At 45.9% G+C, this 26,943-nt stretch overlaps 1 protein-coding gene across 9 annotated transcripts in view; it reads left to right on the forward strand.

Moving 5' to 3' along the window:
* Runx2 (RUNX family transcription factor 2) overlaps positions 1-26,943 on the forward strand; it is a 308,143-nt gene that overhangs the window by 185,926 nt on the left and 95,274 nt on the right. For 4 of the 9 annotated variants that reach the window (XM_050119364.1, XM_050119368.1, XM_050119365.1 and 1 more), the window contains one exon: positions 10,322-14,606. The exons of 3 other annotated variants lie outside the window; for them this stretch is intronic. In XM_050119364.1, the coding sequence (XP_049975321.1) occupies positions 10,322-10,797 (476 nt within the window). In that variant the 3' untranslated portion in view covers positions 10,798-14,606. Of the gene's footprint in view, positions 1-8,716; positions 8,783-10,321; positions 14,607-26,943 lie in introns of those variants that run through there. 2 more of the 9 variants (XM_050119363.1, XM_050119367.1) reach the window with 1 other exon arrangement.

Here is a 26,943-nt window from a genome sequence, read left to right on the forward strand (position 1 = left end):
CCACGTTACCGGTAGCTCAAAACACGACGAAGTACCAGACTACCCTCTCTGAATTCTAGCTCAAAGAAAGAGAGAAATTCTTAGGAACAATTTATCATTGACTTGCAGCTTTAAAAATAATCTTAATTGACCACATGTGCTATCAAATAAGCGTTGGTCTTGCAGCCTCTGCCTCCCGCCCCTGCTCCCCTCCTCCTCGTGCTCCTTCGTGTGGGCATGCGCACTGCGTTGGTTTCTGCCAGGATGTCAGAAAATTAATTATGCCGCGCGGGGTAGATACCATCACAGGAAAGCCGCCCCAGATTCAAGATAAGATTACCGATATAGAAGCTGTTATTTTTAGGGGTTAAAGACTATTGCTTTCCGATCTCTCTGCCTCATTTTCCTAGTTCCTCCCGTTTTAATCGTGGCTCCGTGTTTTTGTAGCCATAACTCATTAGTGGTTTTTAATTTTTCTGAAACTGAAATAGGGTCTGAAAGGGTGGGTTTGCCCCCTTTTTCCTCCTTTTTCCCTCCTCTTTTTTTTTTTTTTCCTGGCTAATCGGAGGAACGCAACCACATCTGAAGCCACTTGGCTCATTATGAATTTCATGGAAACTGATTCTCTGAAAGTGTTTCCATATGTGTGTTCCCAATATATCCCATCCTCTCTAAATGGGAGCTCAGACGTGTGCATGGGCTGGAAATGGCTTCAGGATGTGACAGAGCAGTCATATGACTCGCGGCACTGTGGGTGGCCCCTTCTGAAAGACAGGGTGTCCTGGGTGCTGGCCTCCTTCCTGCAGTGGATCTGGTTTCAAAGACTATCCACCGTGCCTTTAAAATGTTCCTAATCAAGGCCTAGCGAGATCATTCCCCTCTTCCCGTCGTCCCACTTTTCCAGCCTCGCGGCTTTTGGCTCCTTCCTTCTCCTCTGCCCTGGGTCCCTGGATACATCCACACAGGCTTGCACGTCTTTACCGTCTGCCCCTTCCCCTTCCACAAAGCGGAAATGTATTATTCCAGCAATATCCTTAAAATTGGGGTGGGTTTAAAAGCACAGTTGTATTTCTCGAGATTGCCAGGGTCAGGCTCTCGCCCTACTCCTGCCTTCTGTGTAACAGACTTCCTTAGCCTTAGGATCAGCTGCTCTGTCTGAATTTGGGAGCATGCTGTAGGAAGCACAGTTTATTACAACGCTGAAAATAAATGTTTATACTGGAGACTTGAGGCACTTTTTTTTTTATGCCTAAGACCATGGCGCTTGCTAGTCATTTTTTGTCCTAAAGATTGGTTCCATTTCTCGTTCTGCTGTTCTGTTCAGCGTGTCCCTCTGCATTCCCTAAAATGTGTGCTTTCCTGCTTATGAGGTCATGAAGCTAAGTCAAACGTTGTGTTGCTTAGTCATATTTAGTATGAGGGCATCAATTCGGGGACAACTGATATAAATCCCTTTCAAATCTAGGCGTGACCTTGCAGAGTAGTGTTTTGTGTATAGTGTGGATTTGACTCTTGGATCATGTCTTCTGGAGACTAAAGTAGCATTCACTTGCTCAGCAGGACTTTGACACACTTGTCTTTCCCATGACATATTAGATACCGTCTAAAGGAAGGATGTGTTGGGGAGGTGGCTCACTTGGGAAAGTGCCTGCCTTTGAAGCATGGGTTTCAGGACCCAGGTTCAGATTTCCAGCACCCATGTGAAAGTCCACTTGGGGGAAGTAGAAATGGGTGGGTTTCTCAAGCTTATTGGCTGGCCAGCCAAATTGATGAACTCCAGTCTCTGGCTTCCACTTACAGGCATGCATATTCACCTGCGTGCACATACACACACACACACACACACCCCAAGATAGAGTTCATTTCTTTAGTGTGCTTTATTTTTCTAATAATAAAACAACTTTTTAAAACAAACATTATTATAAAAACTTTGCAAGTAAGTAAAAACCATTGCACGTCAAAATCAACCAGGCCCATGGTCTATGCAACTCAGTGAACATCTAGAGAGTTAGAACTGACATTCAGAATGGAAGCTGTGAAGCTTCACGTTAAATGTTACACTTTTAGTACTGAATAAATTTTATGCACTTATCCACCATCAAAAACAAAAAAGTCCATAGTAGAATTAGACTTAGAAAAGCTTTATAGTCTATTTTATGACTTGTGTCCATTGCTTGTATTCTGTACTTCCTCACTGCTTCGTGTTTAACTTGTTTTCTTTCATGTTATACTGAACCTGTATGCACATTTGTTTCCATAGATGCACATATTGTTGGCTACACCCCACATATGAGAGTGAAAATAGTTTCTTTTTGAGATCATGTGACTTTACCTAACAATATACAGTCTAAATCTATCCATTTTCTTACAAATTTTTAACTTTATTCTTTAGAGTTAAATATGTGATATGTGATATACATACACACACACATACACACACACACACACACACACACACACATATATATATATATATATGTTTCATTATCCATTTATCTGTTGATAGACAACTGGGCTGATTCCAGTTCTTTTCTATAGTGAATAAGGCAACAGTAAACATGGGCTGTGGTAGGGTATAGAGAGAACGCTGTGGTTTACACCCAGGAGAGAAACAGCTGTGTCATTTCAAAATAAAAATACCTATCTAAAAACAATGCGAATGCCAATGGCTATGCTTGAGTCTAAACAGCATGGAAAGCTTATAGACACAAATATTCAAGGGATACTCGATAAGAACGTAGTACAGATTTGCACACCACGGGAGGGGGTGTTCTGTTCTTCCGTGGCCATGAGTTCTGCAGTTAGTGCTTGCTTACCATGGTCTGGGAACCCTGAGGGGGCAGCCACAGCTTAGCCCACCCATGAGCCCCAAGTTCATTTCACATCAGCAGGAAGCATATGCCTCCCAAGGGGCTGAGGGACAAGCTGTCTGCGTGTGGAAAGTAACTCCACATGCACGCTCAGGCTCCTTCTCATTTTCACACATTCTTTGCACAGTGACTTGGCTGTGCTTCCCCAGAGGTGGTAGAGCCGTCTGCACGTGGTAAGGGTGGTCATCCTTGGTTTTCAAGCTCGGCTGCCTTGGCTCGTGAAAGGGAGCTCTGCAAGCGAGAGTCCCCTCTCCCTGGTGTTTCTACAGAGTGCAGATTCTGTGTCCTTCCCCACCCTCACTTTCTGCCTCATCAGGCAGCAGAAGGGAGGGAGGGTGTTGGGTGTGGGACAGGAGGACACTTTGGAGTCCCTGCTCTCTCTCTCTCTCTCTCTCTCTCTCTCTCTCTCTCTCTCTCTCTCTCTCTCTCTCTCCTTTCCCTATCCCTCCAATTCTAGCCATGGAACTGAGGGTCTTTATGAGGGAGACAGTTCTCTTACTATCCAGCCACACCCACCAATGATTGTTGATTGAGCTAAAATCCCCATCAATGGTGATTAATGACTCTAAAATGCTGGCTGTTTACACAAGTGCAGACATTCAGAAAGTTTCAAATTTTGTCCCCATTACCTTACTGATTCCAAATAAATACCATGACTTTAATGGCAGCAGTGGGCAGGCCCAAGCTCACAAGCAGGGACAAGTGCACTAACTGGCTGGAAGGACACGTATTGCATCTCTGATCTGAGTCTTCCCATCCCTCCGTTTCATCTCTTCCCCAGGGTCTTCCAGTCTGCAACTGCATGCATGCTGGTTCTGAGGTAGGGCCCGTATCAGGAAGGAAGGACTAGCATGCTAGAGAAACAGGGACATTTGTTGCAAATGCTGCCGGGCAGGCGCTCCATCTGCAGCGTGAGGTCAGGTGATGCATGCATACTGCATCATACTGCAAGTAGCTTGGTGTCCCTTTTAAAGAGCATTTAACAAGGTTTTATGTATGAAATGCACTTAAATTACATTTTAGGTTGGGTGTTAGCATTGCTTAGTTTTTTTTTTTTTTTTAATAGTTTTATGTTTTGTTAAGACAGTATCTATGTAACCAGCCTAAGCTAAGCTGGCCTCAGACTCACCATGTTGTCTATTCTGGACTCAAACTCAGGTGATCTTCCATATGCCTCAGCCTTCTGAGTCCTGAGATTACAGACATGAGCCACCCAAAGCGTGTTTAAAACAGATTTAATTATTACTTTTATTTATGCGTAAACTGTGTGGCTACGTGACTTGGAACATGCTATGTGTATGCAGATGCCCTGGAGGTCAGAGGGTATCAGACCCCCTTGAACCGAGTTACAGGTGGGCTCTCTTACACACTGAGCCACCTCTTCAGCCCTCCCCAGGGCTTTTGATGCGGATTTTTACTGTGTTGCGAGTGTACTGGCCATGTCACAGAGATGCAGACACCTAAGCTCATTCTCTTGTTTTTCCATCCAACTGCTCATACATATATACATGCATACATACATATACATATATATCCATTTGAGGCTCTTACAATGTACTAGGTTCTGGGAGGGATGTGAGCGGGAAATAAGATAAATCCCGTGCCATCTAAAGCTGACTCTAGTGAGGCAGAACAGACTAAGAAACAGCTAATAAGTCAGTGGAGGCGCGAGCAAGGGCTGAGAAGAGCGGAGCAGAGAACTACCGTTGGAATGGGAGCCAAATAAGACGTTGTTCCATACGCGGGCAGTTGGGATGGGGCAGCCGAAGTGTTGAAGCGGAAGGAGCCTCTGCGAGCAGAGGACAGCAGCCCTGGGTAGGTCTTGTGTGGTCTGTGTGCCCGGGAAGGATGTCTCAGGTTAATAAAAAGTTCATGATCTTCATTTGAGATTTGTTGAAGCAATAACTCCTGCCAGGTAACTGCCCCCAAAGTATCTCTGAAATTAACACCTGGCTGCCAAGCAGCTGGCTTTTCCTGTCACACGGTGGTGTCCTTAACTCACGACGGACTCTGAATGTGCTGATGTTCCGTTAGATTCAAGGCTCTTTGTATTTCTTCTGCCTGTCTGCTCCTTTGGCTGGGTCATGTCGGTTCTGCTTACTGTTTAGTCAGGACGCTAACATTCCCCTTTTCCCAGCTGACACCCCTTAGTAACAAGTACTTTTCTATCCCCAAACTCCAGTTTCCTTTGATTGTAAAGACCTTCTTGCTGTTTTCAGTAACAACTATTTAGCTACGGTCTACTAAATGATATATGTATCTTAAAGATAGGGCTTAGAAATGGCGATTATTAGCTACTGTGCTGTGGCTCTGTAGCTCAGTGGTAGAGAGCTAGTCTAGTATGCCCAAGGCTATAGGTTTGATTTCCCCAGTACTTCCAAAAAGGAGAGGAGGGCCAGGCAGATAGCTCAGTGCCAATGATGTCTTTCAGCCATTATGGGTACCCACACATGTATAGCACACACACACACACACACACACACACACACACACACACGGAGTAAATAATTTTTTAAAAAAGAGAAGACTGAGTATTCCCATTCGTAAGCCCTGACAGGAGAAATCTGTGCCTTCTACAGCTGTCTTTAACTATGAGCCAGGCATGATCCAGGGTAAGCAGCACTGGGGAGCAGATCATGAAAGAGCTGTGGTAGGCAATAGGGAGACCCAGAGAGCCAAGTCCGAGGTTCTCCTGTATTCCTCCTGTCTGGGTTTCACACACTTTCCCCTTCTCTGAAGACTCCAGAAACCCCACTAGGTAAGGAGAGCCTGTAGGCTTTCCTCTCACAGACCTTGTGGGGAGAGGCAGTTTTTTTTTTTCTTTTAACTTTGACTTTGTTTTTATTTGGGCCTCGTGCATTTTATGGATGTATCCTTCCCAGCCTGTGTGAGCCTGTGAGGGGTTCCTGCCTCTGCTTTCCACAGCAGGACTCTTACAGTTTCCCCTTAAGGCGGTTGCGTTTGTTTGCACGCTGTCCAGCTGTGGCGGGGAGTGGAGACAGCAGCTTCAGAACAGAGCGCATCTGTAGGAAGCCAGGGCATCCCAAGGGATGGAGCCCTTGACCTGGATTCCATTCTTCTTCTACCCTGAGCAACTAGAACCGGTTGCTGTTTATCAGGTTTATCAGATCCACGATGTGGCCAGAGTGGAGCATTAAGAGGGTCCCCCCAAATGGTAATCATCACTGGGGTGACATGGAGATACCTAAAGCGTCTACTTAAGTAGTTTCCAATTAGACAAAGTGAGAGAAGTGGGGAGGGGGCTGTGATCCGTTCAGCCCGATTCCTCAAGGGTAGCACAGACTGCTGTTCTTCTCTTAGTAGTCACAGGGTGTCTGGCTCTGGCTCTGCCTCCTTTGCTGCGCTTCACTGTGTGGGGACGCTGATTGAGGGAAGAGCTCCTCTCTGACTTGGACTCCCCTAGCTGTCAAGTGTGGATTAGACAACAATCCATGGGATGGCTAGACTTTCCCATTAGCATGCTTCGACCAGCAGGAGATCCATGGCTAACTTGGGAGACCAGGGGACATAGCATAAAGAGTCATAGGCACATTTTTCTTTCCTAAGACAGCTCTGGCTGTCCTGAACCCATTCTGTCGACCAGGCTGGTATCAAACGCACAGAGGTTTGCCTGGTCTGCCTCTGCCGCCCGAGTGCTGGGATCCAGGATACACACCAGCACTGCCCAGCTGATAGGTACAAAGTTTTGTGGAAATCATTTTTAGTCCTCCAAAAGAGTCACCCAAGTGTGCAGTCTTCCACGGTTTTCAGGTTTACTGTGTTCGTGTCGCTCCATTCCCAGGTTGAGTCAAACTAGCCTATCAGGAAGATGCGTCATCTTGGAGGTTCACTGACTTCTGTCAGCCACCAGGCACTTGAAACACCATTTTGAAGCTGTGATTTTATTTTGAGATAGGGATCTCAGCCCTGTAGCCCAAACTAGCCTGGAACTCACTATGTAGTCCAGGGTTAAACATGCATAGTCCTACCGTAGCCTTCTGGTGCTGGATTGCAGACTTAACTGCACCCCAGGTTAATTTTGAGACTCTTCCAACCAGGTCTCATGTGGACAGTAGAACCCTCAATTTCCTGGCTGTTTCCATTTTTTTTTTTAAAAAGTACAGTTTAGTGTACTTTGTACATGAACAAGATCATTTACGGCCAACAGCACAAAGAATGACCTTAGCTTTATTTACTCAGTGGATGACAGCAGCTGGAGCTTTAAGATGTCTGGGTTGCTCTGAGGCGACAGGCCTGTCACCGGGGAGGAGGGGTTACATGCACCAAGTTAGATGGGTTTACCAGTACTTTTAGAATACTCCAGGCTTTCGTCTTCTGGGCATTTTTTAACAAGCCAAATCGATATTTCCCATAGTCAATTCAGTATGTGTTTTTAACTTGTTTTTTTTTTTTTTAAGTTTGTGGCTGATGACACAAAGGAGCAGTGTCATTGTCAAAATCACCCAAAAAGGAGATATAAAAAAAAACCCCACAGCACTCGTATAAGACAGATGACAAGTTCAGGTGCAGACCTAGTCAGGGAGAGAAACTGAAGTTGCCTTTCTTCCCTCTGGAACAATGATTGTAAATAAATTGGGGTTTCTATTAGGATTCTTCCCACCTGCCCATCATACATGAAAAGTTCTTATTTCTTCATACCCAATACACCGCAGTCAGCTTCAGAAAACACCTGCTCACATGAAATGACTGAGAAAATTCCAGAAAACACTATTGTTCATAGATTTCAAGGAATCTCTTCCAGTCCCTTTCAAGTCTACTTTAGTTCATTCAGTCAAGAAAGAGCTGGTCCCCAAGACATCACAGTCTCAAAGAAGCGGCTGGTCATCATGCTGTGACCCCAGCAGACACATTGTTGTCCATGACGACAAATGAACCCCAACCAGAGCTCACCCATCGAAAGGTGACTGTTGGTTTGTGTTAGTTAATGTCTCTAAACCCCAAAACTACAGCGATCTTGGCATATGCTGCCGAGCAATAAAAACATCAGCAAAATGTAGCAGCTAAAATAGTGCTGTGCGGTTGGAGAAAACACAAAGCCTTATCAGACTTTACTAGCAGGGTCCCCCATAAAGAGTTTTAATAAAAACTTCTGCATCAAAATAAGCGAAGCCATATGGAATTTTAATTATTCCTAAAATGTAGTTTTAAGGAAAAATAAATACATGTAGAAGCCTTTAAAAGAAACCATTAACCTGCCTATCTGTAAGTGAAGTCTGCGCTGCTTTGGAGGGGCGAATGTTGACGTTTGAAGTGTGACTTCTTTCCTTTTTAAATGATTCCAGTTATTCTGGCCATGTGCTCTGGGTTCCTGCACAGGGAAGTGGCCTGCCTGTGTCTGTTAGGCTGGCCCCTCCACTCCATCTAGATGCTGTGGGGCAAGAAGGCAGCTGAGGACCACCTGTGGCCTCTGCTTGGGGTCCGCACTGTCTGCAGCGGGCCATAAATACAGCGCAGGGAGGTGGGGACTCTCATCTGCTCCCGTTTCTGATTTGCACACCATCGCCTAAAACTCGGGCTTATCCAACTCTCCTTTAGGGGGAGGGGTGAGGGAGAGGACAGGCAAGGGAGGGAGGGGGTTATAAAGAGCAGACCCTAAGTGCCTGGCTGCATGCATTTCAGTTTGTCATCTTGAAAGTGTTTGCTTCTACTGTTGGAGGCAGTTCATTTGCTGTGCGTCTTCTGCAGATGGGCCCGTGGGTTCTGGGAAGGCACTAATGAGGGATGGGAACCCCCCCACACACACCCCAAGGCCGTTCTTTCTCCTCCTGCTTTGGAATTAATGTCATAGACCAGATGTCGATGCTAGAGCTGGAAGGGAACTTAGAGTTCGTCCCCTCCTTTTCCAGATGATGACACTGCCACCTCTGACTTCTGCCTCTGGCCTTCCTCTCTCAGCAAGAAGAGCCAGGCAGGTGAGACTTCACAATTGCTGGGGGGCTGGGCTGGGCTGTCTTCTGGTTTGTGAGAGAAAGGTTTTGTTAATCCCATGTTGCTTTCAAGCAGTTGCTTTGTATGACAAATGTTTTCCATGCCTGAATCCCAGCTCCAGGTGAAGGTACAAGCAGCATGCATTCTTACAAACACCAACCCCCAGCCAACAGGCCCTTTCCTGACACTTGAAACGGTCCCTTCAGTAAACATCAGACTATATCAGAAGAAAGGCTGAGCACCAACTGGGTTGAGGGACTTTCATTTGTAGCTAAAACCTGCAGCAAACGCAGATACAGAAAAGCCAAATCAGAAAGGAAAGGGAAGCTTCAGGGTCATAGTCTTATTGAGTGACATTGATGTTACCAAAGGGTTTGCCATAATTTTGTCAATTCTAGAAAATTACAAGGAACCCCAAGATCACAGCTATGAGTTTTATCTATTTCAGAAGACTGGCTTGCACGTGCAAAGTTTCTAGCTGTGCCTTCAGGAGGTAGACGGCAGAGGGCTCTGCTAAGGAGGCACACTGGTAGCTTCGAATGTGGAAGTTCCAGAGGGAAGCCATGTCTGCTTCTGTGCTTTTAAAGCCCCCCAAAACTTTGAAAGCCCACTTTAGTGCAGGGTTCAGGCGATCAGCAGAGAGTCCTCCTTTTAATCTCTCCTAGGCCTGAAACCTTTACAAAAGTTGCTGTGGGCACCCAACCTAAATCCGGTTCCATGTCACTCCTCAAGACTCTGAAAGGCAGTGACTGTCTAGGTCCTCAGCTCCTCCACCCTCCCACGCACCCCACCCCACCCCACCCCACCTTCAATACCTTCTCACTTAGTTATGACTCAAGGGAGAATTTCTGAGGACTCTCCCCAACACCCCCAGAGAAGCAAGATAGTGTTAGATTACATTGAAATCTGCTTTGATTTTTTACCATGGCTACAATGAAGATTGTAACAAGGTCTTAAATTCTTTTAAAAAGAATTAGGGGGAATATGTTGAGGGAATCTGTTCGATGTACTTATCTTAACAAAGAAGCCCCCCCCCCCAAGAGGTAAAATAATAAATCTTTAGAATTTGTTTACACTGAGTTAGGAAAAATGAGTTGGTCTGATTTAGTACAAGTTTCACTTCAGATACCTGAAGTGTAATAAGAACCAAAAAGAGAGATGGGTGGGGTGGGAACTGTCGATGAAGAACCAGTCTTCTTAAAGTCTGGTGACAGATCTGGTAACTGGGGTGTTGGGTTGGCTTCCACACAGGGCCTAGCATACATCTGGCTTTAAAAAGTCCTTCGGGATTTTGGGGGCTGGAGAACTTAAGGATAAATGTCATTAAGATTGTAACGTGGGGAAAGCCAGGCCCAAGGTGAGCAGTGCATTTGAAAATCTGTTTGTGACTTGCTGTTCCTTGGGAGAAAGCTAAAGTTTTCTTTCTTTATTTTTTTTCTTAAATCTTGTAAAAAAAATTCTATCATTTTAATTGATATTTACAGATGTTTCCCCCCCTCCCCATCTTCTGTTATAATTTTTAGGTGCTTCAGAACTGGGCCCTTTTTCAGACCCCAGGCAGTTCCCAAGCATTTCATCCCTCACTGAGAGCCGCTTCTCCAACCCACGAATGCACTATCCAGCTACCTTTACTTACACCCCGCCCGTCACGTCAGGCGTGTCCCTCGGCATGTCCGCCACCACTCACTACCACACCTACCTGCCACCACCCTACCCCGGCTCTTCCCAAAGCCAGAGTGGACCCTTCCAGACCAGCAGCACTCCATATCTCTACTATGGCACTTCGTCAGCGCCCTATCAGTTCCCCGTGGTACCGGGAGGAGACCGGTCTCCTTCCAGAATGCTTCCGCCATGCACCACTTCGAATGGCAGCACGCTATTAAATCCAAATTTGCCTAACCAGAATGATGGTGTTGACGCTGATGGAAGCCACAGCAGTTCCCCAACCGTTTTGAATTCTAGTGGCAGAATGGATGAATCTGTCTGGCGACCATATTGAAATTCCTCAGCCGTGGCCCAGTGGCATCCAGGGGTCACATCCCTCATGTGTTAATATATACATATATAAAGAGAGTGCATATATATGTATATTGATTAGTCTATCTAGAAGATTTCTCAGTCCATCCCTAGTCATGATCTTGCAACCCTAAGAGGGTAGAGACAGTCATAACTGGGTCTCATGTTGTTTACTATTTAAGATGTCCCCTTTACCAAGGAAGAAAATGGTCAAAGGTGTTGTTGTCTGGTCTGTTTTCATAAGTAACCTGTTCCTTTGCCAATTCAGAGAGGAGGACTCCGGGTTCAGGAGGAAGAAGAGCCAAGCCACTTCCTCCCTGTCCTTTGAAACCACAGCTTTGGCTGTGTAGGGGCCGGTGCGCTCTGCAGACCAGCCTGCAAAGCCGGCTGTGTGGTGCGCTTGCTCGCTCAGAAAGGGCGGAGGTAGCATGAATGCCGCATCCAGGGCTGTCCATTCTGAATGCCTGTTCCAAGGTTTGCCTTCAGACTTGCTGCAGGCACGCGTCTAAACTTTTGAGTTCACTTATTACCTTTGTTTCCTACTCTAAGAAAGTGACTTCAGAAATACTGATCAGGATAGATTATTTTATTTTACTTTTTTGTACTCCCCCATCTCCCCCATTTAACCAAAAAGAAATCCTCCCGACCCCCCTTTCCTTCCCCTTCTCCCTTATGCAAAACTGAAAATGGCAATACCTTATTATAGCCATAATGATATAGTGTTTGAGTTGGCTGTGTGTTATTTGTTTTTCTTTTTTTAAATTATGAATATGTGTAAAATCTGAGGTAACTTGCTAACGTGAATGGTCATATAACTTTAAAGATATATTTATAATTATTTAATGACATTTGGACCTTTGGAACATTTCTTAGTGTAATGATATGTTGACTTCGGTCTCTAAAAGTGCTTTTTCTTAAATAACAAATTTCTTCAGTGGGCTAGAGCCATATCTGAAATATTGCTAAGCAATTTCAATTCCTTCAGGCACAATGTGGTTTTTGAAGATAACTTCCATCTCCAAATATTTTAGATGTAGTTGTTTTTGTGATGTATGAAGGAAATGCTGTTTCATTCTTTCAGGTCTTTGATTGCCTCTGATACAGCTTTTTACCTTTTAAAGCAATAATTAAAGATTAACAAAAAAAAAACCAAAAAGCAAAATACCCATGGACCTGTAGCCCTTTAACACTTAATGTAGTCCCTTTACCAGCATGAAATGCTGGAGACATGTGGTTTCCTAATTTCTTTCTTTTTGTGGGGGTGGTGGCATGGTCTTTATGGTTCTTGTAGTATTAAAAAGCCAAACACAAGTGAAAAACTGCAGAAAACTGTTCTGTGGTCTCAGAGTTAAGCAGAACTCTAAATCGCAGGCTTCGTGGTTGAGAAGCTAGTTAGCTGAAAGCCACACGGGTGGTAAAGGCTCAATCACGACATGTGTAGTGGAGGGAGCTCAGACACACCAGGCCTCTGCCCCTGTCAGCCTTACCACACAGTCATTCATGGGAGCTTAAAGTGCCTTAGCCAAGGAGGGCCTCCAGCGGCCTTCCAAGGAGCAGAATAAAGTCACTGTCCTAGGGGAGCTGGTCAGCTCAAGTCATGGCCACCGTGGCTGCTGTCAGTAGACACAGCCCGTGAGAACCTCCATGAATCCCTTGATATTAGCAGCTCTCACTAGGGAGGGCCAAGAGCAGGGAAGCCCATGTGCCGACTGGTGTCCACCACTGTGTGTGAATTTGAGACCCAGCCCTCCTGGAGGATGCACTTTGACCATTGCTGGGACCTTGCAGCCAATCCCTGAGTGTGAAACCTTAATCCAAGTCAGGGATTCTTCAATGACATCACTAGGCTAATGCAGGCACTCTTCCTGCACAGGCAGTGGGGGGTGGGTTGGGGTGGGGGCCCCCTTCCTTTGAATCTTGAGTCCTCCTAAGCAGAGCTCTGCAGACACTTGCCTTAACCCCCCCCCAGACCCCCTCGCTTTCTGTCCTTTCTCAGGTTGACCTTTGTCCCAATGTGGGACAGTCTGGGCGCAGGTGGTCCTGTGTGTGCCTCCAGTCTGGGTTTCCTTAGAATCCCTCCTAACTCCTTCTGATACAAATCGAGGGGGGAAGAAAGCCCCCACTGAACCCAAACACTTTGCCTTCTAAAGGCTGTGTACCAAGTATGTTCAGATAGATAAGCCACTTTGTATTTCTCAAGTGGGAAGCCGTAACCGATGCTATTTATTGTCGCGTGTGGTAGCTTGAAGCACACCACCGTCCATGTGTTTGTCCACTTCAGCAGCGCTTACAAAGCCAGTGTCTGGTCACACCTGTCAGCTTGCATTACTGACATGAAGATGTTACCATCGGTGCCAGCTGCACCCTATTTAATTTTTTTTTTAAAAAGGGCACTCTATTTGTACATTATTTCTTAATGTTAAAGGGCTTCTTAAAGTTTACAATACACATATTAAGGGACTAGAGGGGATGCGCTAGTGCCCTGTTGTTACTGTAGTGGCTGCAGGCAGCAACCCTGAGACACTTTGAAAACAGGTTTTTTCCCTCTGCCCTCCCTTTGAGAAAATTTCAAGTGTTTCTCTCCACCTTTGGGCCACCTCACTGGGTGGCTCCCATTACTCAGACCCATTCTTTCTTCTGTTTTTTGTTTTTTTTTTTTTGGTGGGGGGAGGTGCGGCTAGGATTTAAAAATCCCCTTCCTCTTCCCTTGTCTCTTTAACACTCTGTTTGCACTGGGTCACATGTATGATTTCTGGTTTTAAGACCAAAACAATGTCTTATTTACTTCTGGAACCATCTATGTGTACTAACCAATGCCCTCCCCACCCCCCGACACACACACACACACACACACACACACACACACACACACACACACACACACAGCACAAACATCCCTGGGATTTACGTCGGACCGGCACAGCCAGCTTTTTAGAAAAACACTCTTCAGTGTCTCAGAAATTTTAACCTAGGCCGTAGCTCAGATCAGGTACCATGGTTTTAGTGTTAGGTTAGGGAATGAGAGATTTAACAGATTAACTACTGTTCGCTCTCTAAACTATCACCTCCTTCACCCAGAGACCCTTGGGGAACAAACAAAGAAATATCTCCATACCCTTAGAGACTGTCCAGGGAAGATTCAGAAGGGAGGAGCATTGTTGGGGGTTCCATCTACTCCAAGGAAAGGGACAAACCAACAGAGAGAGAGCATTAGTAGAAGCAATGATAGCCACAGTATTGAAAAGAATAATAAACAATAAAAGACGATTCTTCCAAACTTTGAATTTGTTGTTCTTAAAATAGGTAATGCATCTAAAACAAAGATTGTTTCCTATGTGAGAACTTTCATAGCTGTCTGTTTACTTCATGTTTACAAATAATTGTTTGCTTTGTAATGCAGTACTTTAAAAATATACCAGCCAACCCATACTTCCAGTCATTTCTTAGGTATTCTGAATAAAACTCCATGTCTTTTGATATGCCTACCATTCTTAGATTTCTGTGGAACAACAACAAAAAATTGTAGCATTTTGTGTAAATACAGCGTTTGTTTTTATTTTTTATTTCTCTGATTGCTATTGCCCGAGATTTGCTTTCCATGCACGTATTGTACAAATTCTGCTTTGTGCCACAGATCATGATTGTGGATGAGTTTACTCTGGACTTCAAAGGGACTATTTGTATTGTATGTTGCAACTGTAAATTGAATTATTTGGCATTTTTCCCTCATGATTGTAATATTAATTTGAAGTTTGAATTTAATTTTCAATAAAAAGGCTTTTTTTGTTTGTTTGTTTTTCGTTTCGTTATGTGTGTATTTTGGGTCTTTTCTCGTTCGTGTCTGACATCCACTCCTGCCTACACCTTCCAGGATGTACCAGAGCTGGGGAAAAGCAGAGGTTCTTTACTCCTTGTGGGGGGGGCGTCATAGTGAGCACTGTGCTGTTGTTTGCCGTGCTTCTGGAGGAGTAGACAGAAACTCCAGCCATCAACATGTCTTTAGCGCCTGAGCCTGAAGGATGGGGTGGCTATGCCATTCTCCTGCAAAGCCCCTGAATTCGGGTCTGGATGAGCCCGGGTGTGTAGACCTCTGAGACAGGAATGGGACCCAGCAGCTGACCACCCCCCTTCTGGTTTTAGTCAGATCCCAGGCAGCCCAGATAGAGGGAGCTGTCCATTTTCCTTCCTATACTTCTTTTGGGGTCTTCAGAAATAAAAACCCAAGTCCAATGATGATTAAAACAGACCTCGGCCCAAAGGACTTTGGCCTCAGATGCTTTCTGCTAGGGAAGCTAACTGTATTTTGGGGGTTTTGTTCTTTCTTTTTGGCCAATGCTTATTTTTGGTAAGTCCTTCCTTTTCCATGAGATTGAGAAGTTATGTGCTTCATGGTCTGTATGGTTTGACTTACCAAGGTTCTAATGCAGGGGTCCAGAGTCCCTGGTTAGAGACGTTAGGTCACTGGCCATATCGCTTCTTTATCCCAATAGGGTAGTGACTTCCCCTAAGAGGGCTGTTCCCCAAGAAATCTTGGAAGCAGAATATTTCTAGGGGAAGAGCCATCCTAGAAGAACATGGCTGAGCTATGGCCAGAGAATTTGTTTGTAACTCTCTCAAGATGAATATTTATTTATTTCAATTAAACATTCTCGTGGCTTTTAAAGGCATGGGGAGGGGCACAGAGGTGCTCTCTCTTGTCCCCTGCCACATCCCTTCACTCCTCTGAACCTTGAGTTTCTTGCTTACTGTCTAGACCTTGATGTGGACATTTCCCCGACATTCTCCTTTGCTTTCCAGACTGTTTTCAAGCCTCATAAATACAAACATGTGTCTCTGTTCTCTGTTCAGTTCTCTGCTGTGTCCAGAGACTTGAGGGGCAACCTCTTACCTACTGGATGCCAAGAGAACCTCTCAATCCCCATCACCAAAAATATTTCTAGGCATTACCAACTGGGTAGCATCTCCATGGCTTGGGGGCTTTGCCTAAAGTCTTCTGTGGAACTGGAATGAGGGTATAACTGAGCTGGTGGGAAGGGATGCTGCCCACTAAGCCGAGTTCACTAACAGAAGGCTAAAGGGCTTCCCGTTACGCATGTGGGCCTTTATCCACCCCTTCACCCGATGGACCTAGGGATGGATTAGAGTAGGAGAATGCTCCTGCTGGACTTCTCTCTGCTGCCTCTCAGCTGATCTCAAGGCTGCCGCGAGGCCGGCATTTCCCCCTGGCTGCTCCGTTTTCTCACTGCAACAGCAGGCGGAAGAAGAAAGTCTGCTCTCCAGTGCTTTTGACCCCTCGTGTCCCAAATATTTAATCATGAGACATTTCTGCGAGAGTGGGAGTTTCCTGTTAACTCAATCCCAGCCGAGACTGGCCCAATAAACACCTTAGCTCTCTGTTACAGAGTTTATTTGGCTGGGCAATGGGTATCGCCATGTAAACAGGAAGCCCCTGAAGTTATTATCTACAGATGTGGTTGAAGAGCCACATGTTTGTATTTATGAGACTTGAAAACAGTCTGGAAAGCAGAGGAGAAGTCGGGGGAGCCCTTGGTCACAGTGAGCACGGTCTTACAGCAATGCAGACTCTCTGCCCCTCCCCCCATTTCTTTTGAGAATGGATGGATGAGACACAATACAGATATAACCAAGAGTCACTGTGAAAGCGGGGATTAATTCCTGTGAATTAAGCCACCACCTCTATACGTGCTATCAGGTCAGAGGCAGGGAACTGTGGCCTCCATTCCAGACCTAGGTGTGTGAAAATCAGTTTAGAGACCATTCTAGAAAACAGAATATTGAGGGCACTGAAAAAGCCAGTGACTTAGGACAACAGTGTTACAGCCTGAGGTTTTGCTTTTTCAGGGAAGGTGGAGGACTATTTTTTTCTGACTCCTGTGATTTCACTGGTCTCACCAGGTTCCGTATGCAAGACCATGAACCCTTGTATATTTGCTCCTAGAGCCCGTGCTGAAGGACGGGTCTACCCTGCTTGCCATCCCAGGGCTGCTCATCTATGCACAGTGCAATGCGTTCCCCCACCCAGGGCTCTCCTCCTTTCTGGACTCTCTCTTTGGTCTTGGAGTTAAGAAAGGCCAGGTAGGAACTAGCCTTATTCTGGGCTCTGAGCAAAGGCAACAGACTCCTCCCTCCTTGCATTCTTCCTATGCACCCTGATCAGACTTGCTATTCAATCTGGAGACCGTGGGAAAAGGAGTTTTAAAAGGTCTTCCTCAAAACTTAGGTTAGGTGAAGATATAATAGACCAGGGAGGTGATAGTGGTAGTGGAGGGTGTGGGGGTCCATGCAAGCACACCCGAAGGGAGGAAGGGAGAGGATGGCAAACCATTAAAGAAATGGAAGCGAACCGCTCCTGCGGATGGCATTGATTTTCCTGAGGCATTTCTCAAGGGCTTGGGAGAAGCACCACCATCCCATAGTTTCTAATTCTTCATCACACGGACAAGGAGTGGCAGGCTCCTGGGGTTAACAAAGCATGTTGGGCGTGACCTTTAAGAAGAGGTCATTACTAATTTTTGTAAAGCTTTCCTTCAAATGCCTCTTATGACTCAATCCAGCCCTGTTGTTCAGAGAAACTCAGACAGTCAAAAAGCAGGAAGATGCAATTTGGGAAACTTGCCTAACCTTTACTAAGACTTCTTCATTTTCTTATTATGTCACAGGGATGTCTGGCCACTTAGTGCAGGGTTGTTTTTTTTTTTAAACTTGTTTTATGCATTTATTTTAGCATTGCAAATGTTGCTTCTTTTTTTCCTATCACCTCCATATGTGTGGGCATGGTGTGCATGTGTGTTTGAGTGTGTATACTTACACATACATGGGGAAGATGTGCATGCATGTGGGGGCCCTAGGTTGACATAGGGAATCATCTTCAATCACTCCACACTGTGTTCATTGAGGCAGGGTCTCTCATTCGAAGCCAGGGCTCACTGAGATGGCCGTCCTGGCTTGCCAGCTCATCTCAGATCTCCTTCTTTGTTTTCCCTGTCTCTACCTTCAAAAAGCTCTGGAATGGCTAGCAGTCCACCACACTTGCCTGCTTTCCTGTGGGTTCTGGGCATGCAAACTCAACTTGGTCTTCATGATTTTGAGTTAGGTACTTTACCCAACAAGCCACCTCCAACCGCTCGCTTCTTTCCGGCTATGTGTTTTTCCCAGCTCATTTGGTCCACTCGAGCTGCTAGAAAGTGAAGCATTCCACCTGCCATTCTCGTAAAACAAAAGCAAGCAAACACAACTTGCAGCAAAGAATTCTACCGGAAGGCAAAGTAACAAAGGAATGCAACTTGAGTTAGGACCAGAACAAAAATAAAAGCAGTCCTCAAGTGGCTGTGTGCTCTGCAGGTCTTAGGAAACTTCTGGGTCACCGGAAGTACTAGAGTTAGCCTGAATGAGGGGTTAGCGCAGTTAGAGATGGTGCATCAGGTAGGGGTACCACGAGCTCTCGAAGCAGATTGATAATAGACTGATGTAAGTGTGCAGATTTATTCTTTACAGCCAGCAAAAAGCCAGCACGCAGGACAGCACTAACAGGGGCGGGAGTGCCCACAAAGTGCCTGAAGGCTTTTAATGCCCCGGACACCCTCCCGCTTCCTACGCCAGGCCATTTTCTTGGTAGAATGTCATCTTTTCCAGCCAGTCAAGCAACCGACCTGTTTCACTTTCTCTCTCTCATTTCTGTCCATTCTCCCGGCTCCACATGAGAGAGAGGTTCATGGCTTCTGCTGGTCATGCCTTTGGCCTAAACTTTCCTCTGATATTTAATATTTAAGATCATGAAAGTCATGATGGCTTTGTCCATTTAGCAGGTGCTGAGGAAATTGGGTGGGGATCTGTGAGAAGAAAAAAACATGTTTTAGTGTGGACATCTTATCCTTGGTGCATTGGCAGCGGACAAATGCCAAAATTACTATTGACGGTAGTTTTTTCCGAAACCTTCCAGAACAGAGTGTGAACTCAGGTTGTGCAGAGAGAGGTTAGTGGGCCAACTTGCACTTCTGGGCCTTGGGAGGCAGAGGACTATTAGGAAGGAAGCAAGTGCTGAATCTGAGCAAGGAGTTAAGTGGTTAATAGGAACTGAGGCTTTTTATTGGCTAATAAAACCTTTCAAGATTTTTTATATTATATGGTTCCTCCAGGCTCCTGGCCCAGTGCTCAAAAACAGAAAAAGACAAAAACAACAGCAAAAGGCTAGAGCTTAAATACCAACGCAGTCCAGTCTTGTTTACTTTTTCATTTCCGCAGTTGTAAAAAAAAAAAAAAAAGTACTTCAGATTTATCACACTGGAGCTCTGGACCAGAGATTCTTGCCTCCCCAGGAAGGAAAACATAAGCCCCGTGTCTGTTTTTCAGGAGAGGGAGACCCACGGTAGAGGCTTTGGAAAGCTTTGGCGGGGAGGAAGAGCAGACACTTCATGGACCACATCCCTGGTCCTGAATGCAAATGATCTCTGTCTTTTTATTACACGGGTACTGTTCTCCCGACAGAGCGGGATGTTCTTGTTTTTAATAATAGCCAGACCAGATGCTAACTGCTCCCCAGCGACATGCTGGATGAGTGAGAAGGCAAACAGCTGATTCCTGTTAAGAAGAACACCGAGAGAATAAGCCAGAAAGTATGAGAATTCTCTGGAAGCTTCTGCTTTGTAAACCCCTGTTTGGCAGGAAGATCACAGAATCCGAGCTGAAAACACAGTGTGTCCCCCTGCACCCGTTCCTTGTCCTGCTGCTTACTGGGACCCTGGAGCTTTTGCCATGTAACCCTGGTCTGCATTATTCAGGGGACAGGCTTCAGGTTCCTCCAGAGGGAGAATCTGAAGCTCTGGGCCCTCGGACTTTGAATGACTGTAGAAAAATACCCATCAGTAGGAGGAACTTTTCACCGGTTCCTTTGCCATAGAAAACAGTGAAATCCTGACCGCGAGCCGATCTTTACAAATGGCACCTTTGTTTCGTCTTTTTGACTCCTTCTTCCCCCTGTCAGAGTCCATCAATCTGCCAGATACTATTTTGTTTTAGAATGTGACCCATTTGCAACAGACTTTCTTCGTTCCCAGTGACCTATCAGAGATAGTATGGAGGCAGGTTGCCTGATGTTATTTCCAGGAGACAGAGGTGTCCTGTGGCACGGGTCTATGTAGATAGAGCTTTCTAGATTTCTTGGGACTTGGCTCCCAGCATCAGCGGGAGGCTCACCCCACAGCCCCTCCCAAGGCGGCTCTTTGTTGTTCTTTTTGCTTCATCCTCCGTACCTCAAAGGTCCTCTTCCCAACTGTCATTCTTTCCTTCCAATGCTAAAAGCTCTCCCATTGCTTTTCTATTGTCCTCCTCCCTCACTGGCCTTGAGTCCAGGTGGCCCAGATTGCACAAGGGGCTCTGGGCTTAGGATGCCTTTGAAAGCCGTTGCTTTGATTGCTCTCTGGGAGTAAATCAGATCTGGTGGCCGTCACAGAATGCCCTGTGCACCTGGTACTGTTTGCAAGGTTTCTCTTGCCTTATCTCAGTTTTCCCAGCAGCTCAGGGACAGGTTAGCAGTGTTTCTGTTCCCATTTCACAGATAGGAAGCTGGGGTTCAGACTTGTCCCAGGTTACAGGGCTATTAAGTCTCAAGCCTAGATCTGCCTGATTGCAAAGACAGCCCTCCTGAGCCATGGATTTGCACGCAATCTCCTTTCTCATCTGTATAGTGGAGGCTATGAGAAGTAAATGAGTTAACGAGATATGAAAATGCCTTGCAAGGTGTCTGGCACGTAATAGGTGTAAAATAGATGGTACCTATTATTACTCATGATAATTAAGATGATTATTTTAAAAAGCACACGAAAAAACTTTCAATTAGTTTGAATCACAATAAAGCCAGAGCCACAAGTGGGATGATTTTTAAATACAATTTTGACATTTAAAAACGGGAAAGTGATAGGTTTCTATAGAATTTGAGCCCCTTTCCCTTTCTTTCAGAAGAAAATGTGCATGTGGTTCCAGGGCTTGAACCCCAAAGCCTGTGCTTGCTCGGCAAGGGCTGACACTGAGCTAAATCCCTGATTCAAATCACCTGAGTATTGTTTTGTTTTTCTATAAAACATGAAAACTACATTGGCACAGGCTCCTTACTAGAGGCACCATCCCTACAGAACACAGAGCTCCCCCATCACAGCGGGCAGAAGGGCAAAGCACCTCCACACGTTCGGAACAGAGACGGTGGCCCTAACTTGACCCCAGGTGTCTGCGGTCTCTTCCAAGGCTTTCCATTAGTTTCATATAAACACCGCTACTGGAGGGAGAAAAAAAAAGTATTATTAAACTTAATTTGGCAGTTGTTGGCCTCATTTAACAGAGAAGAGAAAGACCACAGCCAAGAGATCTCTGTCAATTCCAATTCTCTCTCTCTCTCTCTTTTTTTTTTTTTTTTTTTTTTTTTTTTTTTTTTTTTTTTTTTTTTTTTTTTTTTTTTNTTTTTTTTTTTTTTTTTTTTTTTTTTTTTTTTTTTTTTTTTTTTTTTTTGAGACAGGGTTTCTCTGTAGCTTTGGAGGCTGTCCTGGCACTAGCTCTGTAGACCAGGCTGGTCTCGAACTCACAGAGATCGGCCTGCCTCTGCCTCCCGAGTGCTGGGATTAAAGGCCCAATTCTATTTTTTCTCTGCATGGCTATGGGGTCCCCCCTGCCCCACCCCGATGAAAGGAGAGCACCTGGTGCCCCTTTCCGGGTCCCTAAAGCCATGCAGTGGAGGGAAGGGTAGCTGAGGTAGAAGAGGATCCAGACCGATGATAGCTGCTACAGCAAGCAGTGGGACCCCTGAGGGGGCCTAGGTTTTAGCACCGGAGTCTGGGGTTCTGAGGGAAGCCAGAGTTGAGACTATGAGTGCCCCCTGCCCTAAGTCACTCCCGTCTTCTGAGTATCTTCAACACTTTCCCAGCAACTGAGATCCTGGTAATGGGAAGCCCTTCACAAAATGACCCCTCTTTCTCCCCCCCCCCTTCTTTCTCTCTCTCAGCAGATCTTTATTGATATTCAGTTCCGAGCTCTAGGCAGAATAGTGTGTAAGATGGCGGCCCCCACTGGGAAGCTACTGAGGCGCCCTCCGTCTCCTTTCAGTACACCTCAGATGCTTCTGCTACTCTTTTATTTACTCTAAGTCAGTCAGGATGACCAAAGCCAAGGTTTCAAAAGTTAGGTCTGGGGACCAGACAGAGTGTTCAGTGGGTAGAGTGTTCACTGGAGCCCACATTTTCCAGAACCCCTATAAACGCGGGGCTTGTGTGGCAGCCGCCTGTAATCCCGGTGCTCAGGAGACAGACATGGTGGTCAGCTGGGCTATTGATAGACTTTGCATCTCGGAAGAAGCCCCATTAAGGAGTGGAGAGCAGCTGAAGAAGGCGTTGAGCACGAACTCCTGGGATACACACACATGCACACCCATAGACAGGACACCTACAACCACCCATGTACACAGAAACAGGCAAACACACACACACACACACATACACGCACACACACTGTGGGGAGGAAGCATTCACCGTTCCTTTGTAGAGAGAATTGAGGTAGTTTTGATTTCTGTTTATGGCCAATTTCGTTTCCTTTTGCTCATTTCCTTTAGCGCTGAGCATTTGTAGGCTACTTCACATTGATCTGAGTCACAGGAAACCTTGGTTCCCACCACATGCGTGTGTGACTCGGGGCTCCACACAGAAGAAGCTTCTCCTTCCTGTCACAGCAGCCTTGCAGCCAACTCTGCATTGGGGAGTCAGTGGAAGGGGGACAGCAGGAGGCTGCAGAGAGATGTGGGTTCCAGGTCTTTAACTCCTCCTAACTTGTCGCATGACCTTGAACAAGCTACTTCACCTCTCTTGACCCTCTCTTTAAGCATAGACAGTAATAAATTGCCTGCCAGATGGTCTGTTGGCCATACAACGTTTACCTATAGACTTGAATTGGCTTTTAAAATGGAGAAATTATGGGGAGATTTAAGAGGCAGCTAGAGCCTGTCTAACGGCAAAGAGAGAATGGGCTCCATTGTTTCTCATGGCCCTGGAAAAAATGGTCATTTTGTAGAGAAAGAGGAAATGAAATCCTGAAGAGGTGAAATCATTTCTGCAAGATCACCCTGTGGGTGCAAGACTGGAGACCAGGGGCAAGGACGTCTCTTTCCAGGAGCCCCTGGACGGTCACTTTTGTAACGGAAACATCGCTGGCATCGTATTTTCACCAAGCACTTAGTGGCTTCCCTAGTTTCCATGAACTTCATTTCCATTAGTTGCAAAGTGAGTCAGACAGATCCCCTGAAACTTTGTTTTCTGTAATTCCCAGCCCACTGGGAATTATCTATAGCACGCTCCAGCTAATCATGTTAAAGATAGAGCGTTGCTCTCTAAAAAGCAAGGTGAAGTCAGCCTGCCACGGCTGGAATTGAGTAGGAGAGAGTTGAAGCCATTCATTGCCGGACAGGTGAGGCTTTTCCAGCTGATTCTCCTGGGCTGGACAGGAGAGCTTTTCCAGTTCAGGCTCCTGTTGTCCATACTCAGGGTAGGCTCACTGGCCATGCAATGAAGACTCTTCTCTCATTTCCCATGCTGGTTGTGGGGGGGGGGCACTCTGTCACTTAACCTGATAACAAAGGTTATTTCACCTGTACCTCTTTGTTTTCCCTTTTCTGTTTGTATGACCTATAACCTACAGCTGATGCCTCTTTAATTTAAGAATCATCAGGAGAGGGGGCTGGAGAGATGACTCAGTGGTTAAGAGTACCGACTGTTCCTCCAGAGGAACCAGGTTCAATTCCCAGTATCCACAGGGCAGTTCACAACTGTCTGTAATATCCAGTTCCAGGGAACCCGACACCCATGGCGAAATACCAACGCACATAAAATAAAAATAAATAATTAGAGAAAAGAACAAGGAGAGGAAGAGCATGCTAACAGGGCAAGGAGAGCTCACAAGAGTCTAAAGTTGCCATCTGACAGAAGTTACAATGTAATTAGGCGTAGCACACCCTCCCGGTTCAATGATAGTCCCGCTGTGGTTGTGCCAAAGGCTCTCCAAATCAAGAGTTTCTGCATTACGGAGAAGAAGGAGGTGGGATGCCAGGAGGACTCCAGCTTTAGCCTATCCACAGCTTGAGAAAAAGTGACTCTTGCATCTCAATTCCCTAACCTAGTCTGATCTTAATGGAGGGGTTACATTTTTTATTTCAGTAAGCTCAAATATGGGTTGAACACTTTCAAGAGAGGATGGATATGTAAATGACTGAGACACACCCTGACGTCATGAAGAGCACCTGATCTGCCCCTAGGGACAGATAGAGACACTCCCCTTTGCACAGCAGGTGGTATAACAGAGATGTGCTCCAAGGGCCTAGGGACACCAGGAGCAGCAAGCTCCTGGGACAGACACTGCATTTGAGCCTCATCTGGATGGGTGGTTTTATGCCATCTTGGGTCTGAAGCTAAACCAGCACCCACTCTGCACCCTCCCTTTAGCACAGTACCCAGGAATAAAGTGTGCTGCCCGGGAGCACCAAGGCTCTTTAGAAGAAGAAGAGGCAGAGGGGGGCAGTACCCCACTCCAGCGAGAAGAGCAGGATGGGTTCTCAGAGGGGTTGGAGTGAAGGCTGAGGGGTGGGCACAGACTTAGCTGTGCAGCAGAAGAGAGGAGGTAGACTAGAAGCCGTGCTTTGGGGAATCGCACTCAACGAGAGCTGGCTTCAGCCTGGCAGGGAAGGTCATGCTTCAGAGATGCAGCAGCCCCAGGATGTGCAGTGCCAAACCAGTCCTTTGAATAGGTGGTGGACTTGGGAAGTAAGGGATTCAAATTGAATAATTGAAAACCAAGATACATGACAAAAATAAACGTAAGATTTTAATGCTTAACAAAAGTGGGTATAGACAGCAGAAACCAATCAACTTGCAGCCCATACCTTTGACTGTTTTATCTAGTTGCTTACCCAACACCTATAGCCAGGTGATTTAAAGCCCAGATGGGGCAATGAGGAATAGGTTTGGCACAAAAGGCCTTCAGCATTCAGTAAGAAAGAGTGATGGGCATAAATAGTTGGGATAAGTCTGTACTCTGAATGGTTGGGCACGCGCTGAGCCACCCTATCCTGAGAGGTGTCGTGTCTATGACTCCAGCTCTACCCATACTTCTGAGCTCTCCTTCAGAGGCCTGCCATGCCCTCCAGGACTGCACACAGACTCCTCCAAGTCCACCCCAGCCATGACTGGGCTGCGGATCTCTCCTTTATAAAAATAAATTAGTCCAAACTCTCACCCTGGAAGAATGAGAGTGTTTGAATTTCAAGGGAAGTTTTTGGGAGCCATTTGAGCCTCACCTCCAAAGCTCCTATAGGGAGCTTCTTGGAGATCCTTTTTTGGCACCTGGAGCTGCTGCATCCTCTCAGGCAGGCTGTGTCTCCCTGTCCAGCCAAAAACCAACCCTCATTCCTTCTTGCCCAAGCACTCTGTCCAGATCCCTTGCAATAAGAGGATTTGTGTCTTTAGTCATCATGGGTTAGGGTTAGATAGGTGGACGGAGCAGCGGGGGGGGGGGGGGGGGGGGGGGGGGGGGGGGGGGGGTTGACTTTACCTGAGGTTCATTTGGAGACTTGAAGTTATTCTGCTCCTATGGGAGTTAGTTTATTGATTAATGGAATGTTTATTAGGGTTATCAGAACAAATAAAGCACATGTACATATCCATAAACCCACCCATACCCCTCCCAGACCACTGCCTGGTGAAACTCATTCTATTTCCAGCCCTGACATCCTGCCAACTTGTCATTCTTCCTGGCCACATCAAGTTCCATCGGGTTTGAGTTTATTGGCTAGGCAGCGAAGTTTATGTTGTCACAGAAATTAGCCTTGATGGACAGGGATACGGCCAGGGGATCAGGAGAGCTCAGTAGACTCATGCTGTTGGCATGGCTTAGATGTTAGGGTGCCCGGAGCCCTCTCCAAGAAAAATCAAAGTTGGCTTTTTGCAGCGGCAAGCGAGTGCAACAAGACACTCCTGAGGGACAGGAGTCTGGACGTGATTGCGAGCTGTCCCGTTTCCTTTCCACCCATCTGCCAGCCCGCCTCCCTCCATAACCCCCCAGTGCCAAAATCCTCCCCTCACCATGAAGGCGGGACTCGGAGGACTGAGGTTAAGCCTCTTTCTTCTACATTTCGTGGTTAGCTTTCGTAGTTTCTTGGCTGGTTGACAATGTTGGATAATAATTCAATATTTCTTACTGAAATACTTGACCTTATTGTTAGTTTTTGTGACAAGGGGAATTTAAAGGAGCTGCAAAAAATGCAAGCAAAGTGCGGCTGAAAAAGGCCAGGGCACACCACAGAGCAGTGAACAGTTTCTTTTTCTGACATCTATAAAATTTAGGTGAAAACAGGTCAACATTGATCTTGGCAAATGGGAAAGCCAGTTCTATTGTTAGCAAACGGGCTTCAGATAGAAATTCGAGTCTGGTTCAATCAAAACCACATTTTCTTTTAGAGACCAGAGATGTGCTTTCTATAAAAAATAAAGACTATTTATGTAGACACAAAGTAAAAATATTCTTGGCCGGGCAGATCATTTTGTAAGTATCAAATCAACTCAGCTGAAGCGAAGGAGCCCCTTTCCTGTTCTCTGAATATTTGTAGGTTCACACACTCCACATCTCTCTTCTCTTTATTTTGAATTGGCAAGGGCCTTTCGAGACAGAAATCACATGCCAAGGAAGGTTCCTCATTGCCTGACCGAGGGACTTCCTATAGCGAGGTAGAGAGTGGCTGAGAAAGAAGTGAAGCTGTTGGTTCAAACAGAAGCGCTCCTGATTTGTAATGAGGTCTATCGTTAATTTTAGGAGTGTGATCTCAAGAGCCTCATGTGACACTTTGGGGTTCACAGAGGACAGCTCCAGGAGAAGTTTATGCACTAGCAAATTCCAGCCTGCTGGGTGGTTGGTGGCCTCCCTCCCTCCTTCCCTCCCTCCCTTCCCTTTCCTTCCTTCCTTCCTTCCTTCCTTCCTTCCTTCCTTCCTTCCTTCCTTCCTTCCTTCATTTCCTCCCTCCCTCCCTCCTTTTCTCTTTCTTTCTTTCTTTCTTTCTTTCTTTCTTTCTTTCTTTCTTTCTTTCTTTCTT

This window comes from Alexandromys fortis, unplaced genomic scaffold (assembly GCF_014885135.2).
Source record: "Alexandromys fortis isolate MF-2015 unplaced genomic scaffold, M_Fortis_MF-2015_v1.1 scaffold_145, whole genome shotgun sequence".
Lineage (NCBI taxonomy): Eukaryota > Metazoa > Chordata > Mammalia > Rodentia > Cricetidae > Alexandromys > Alexandromys fortis.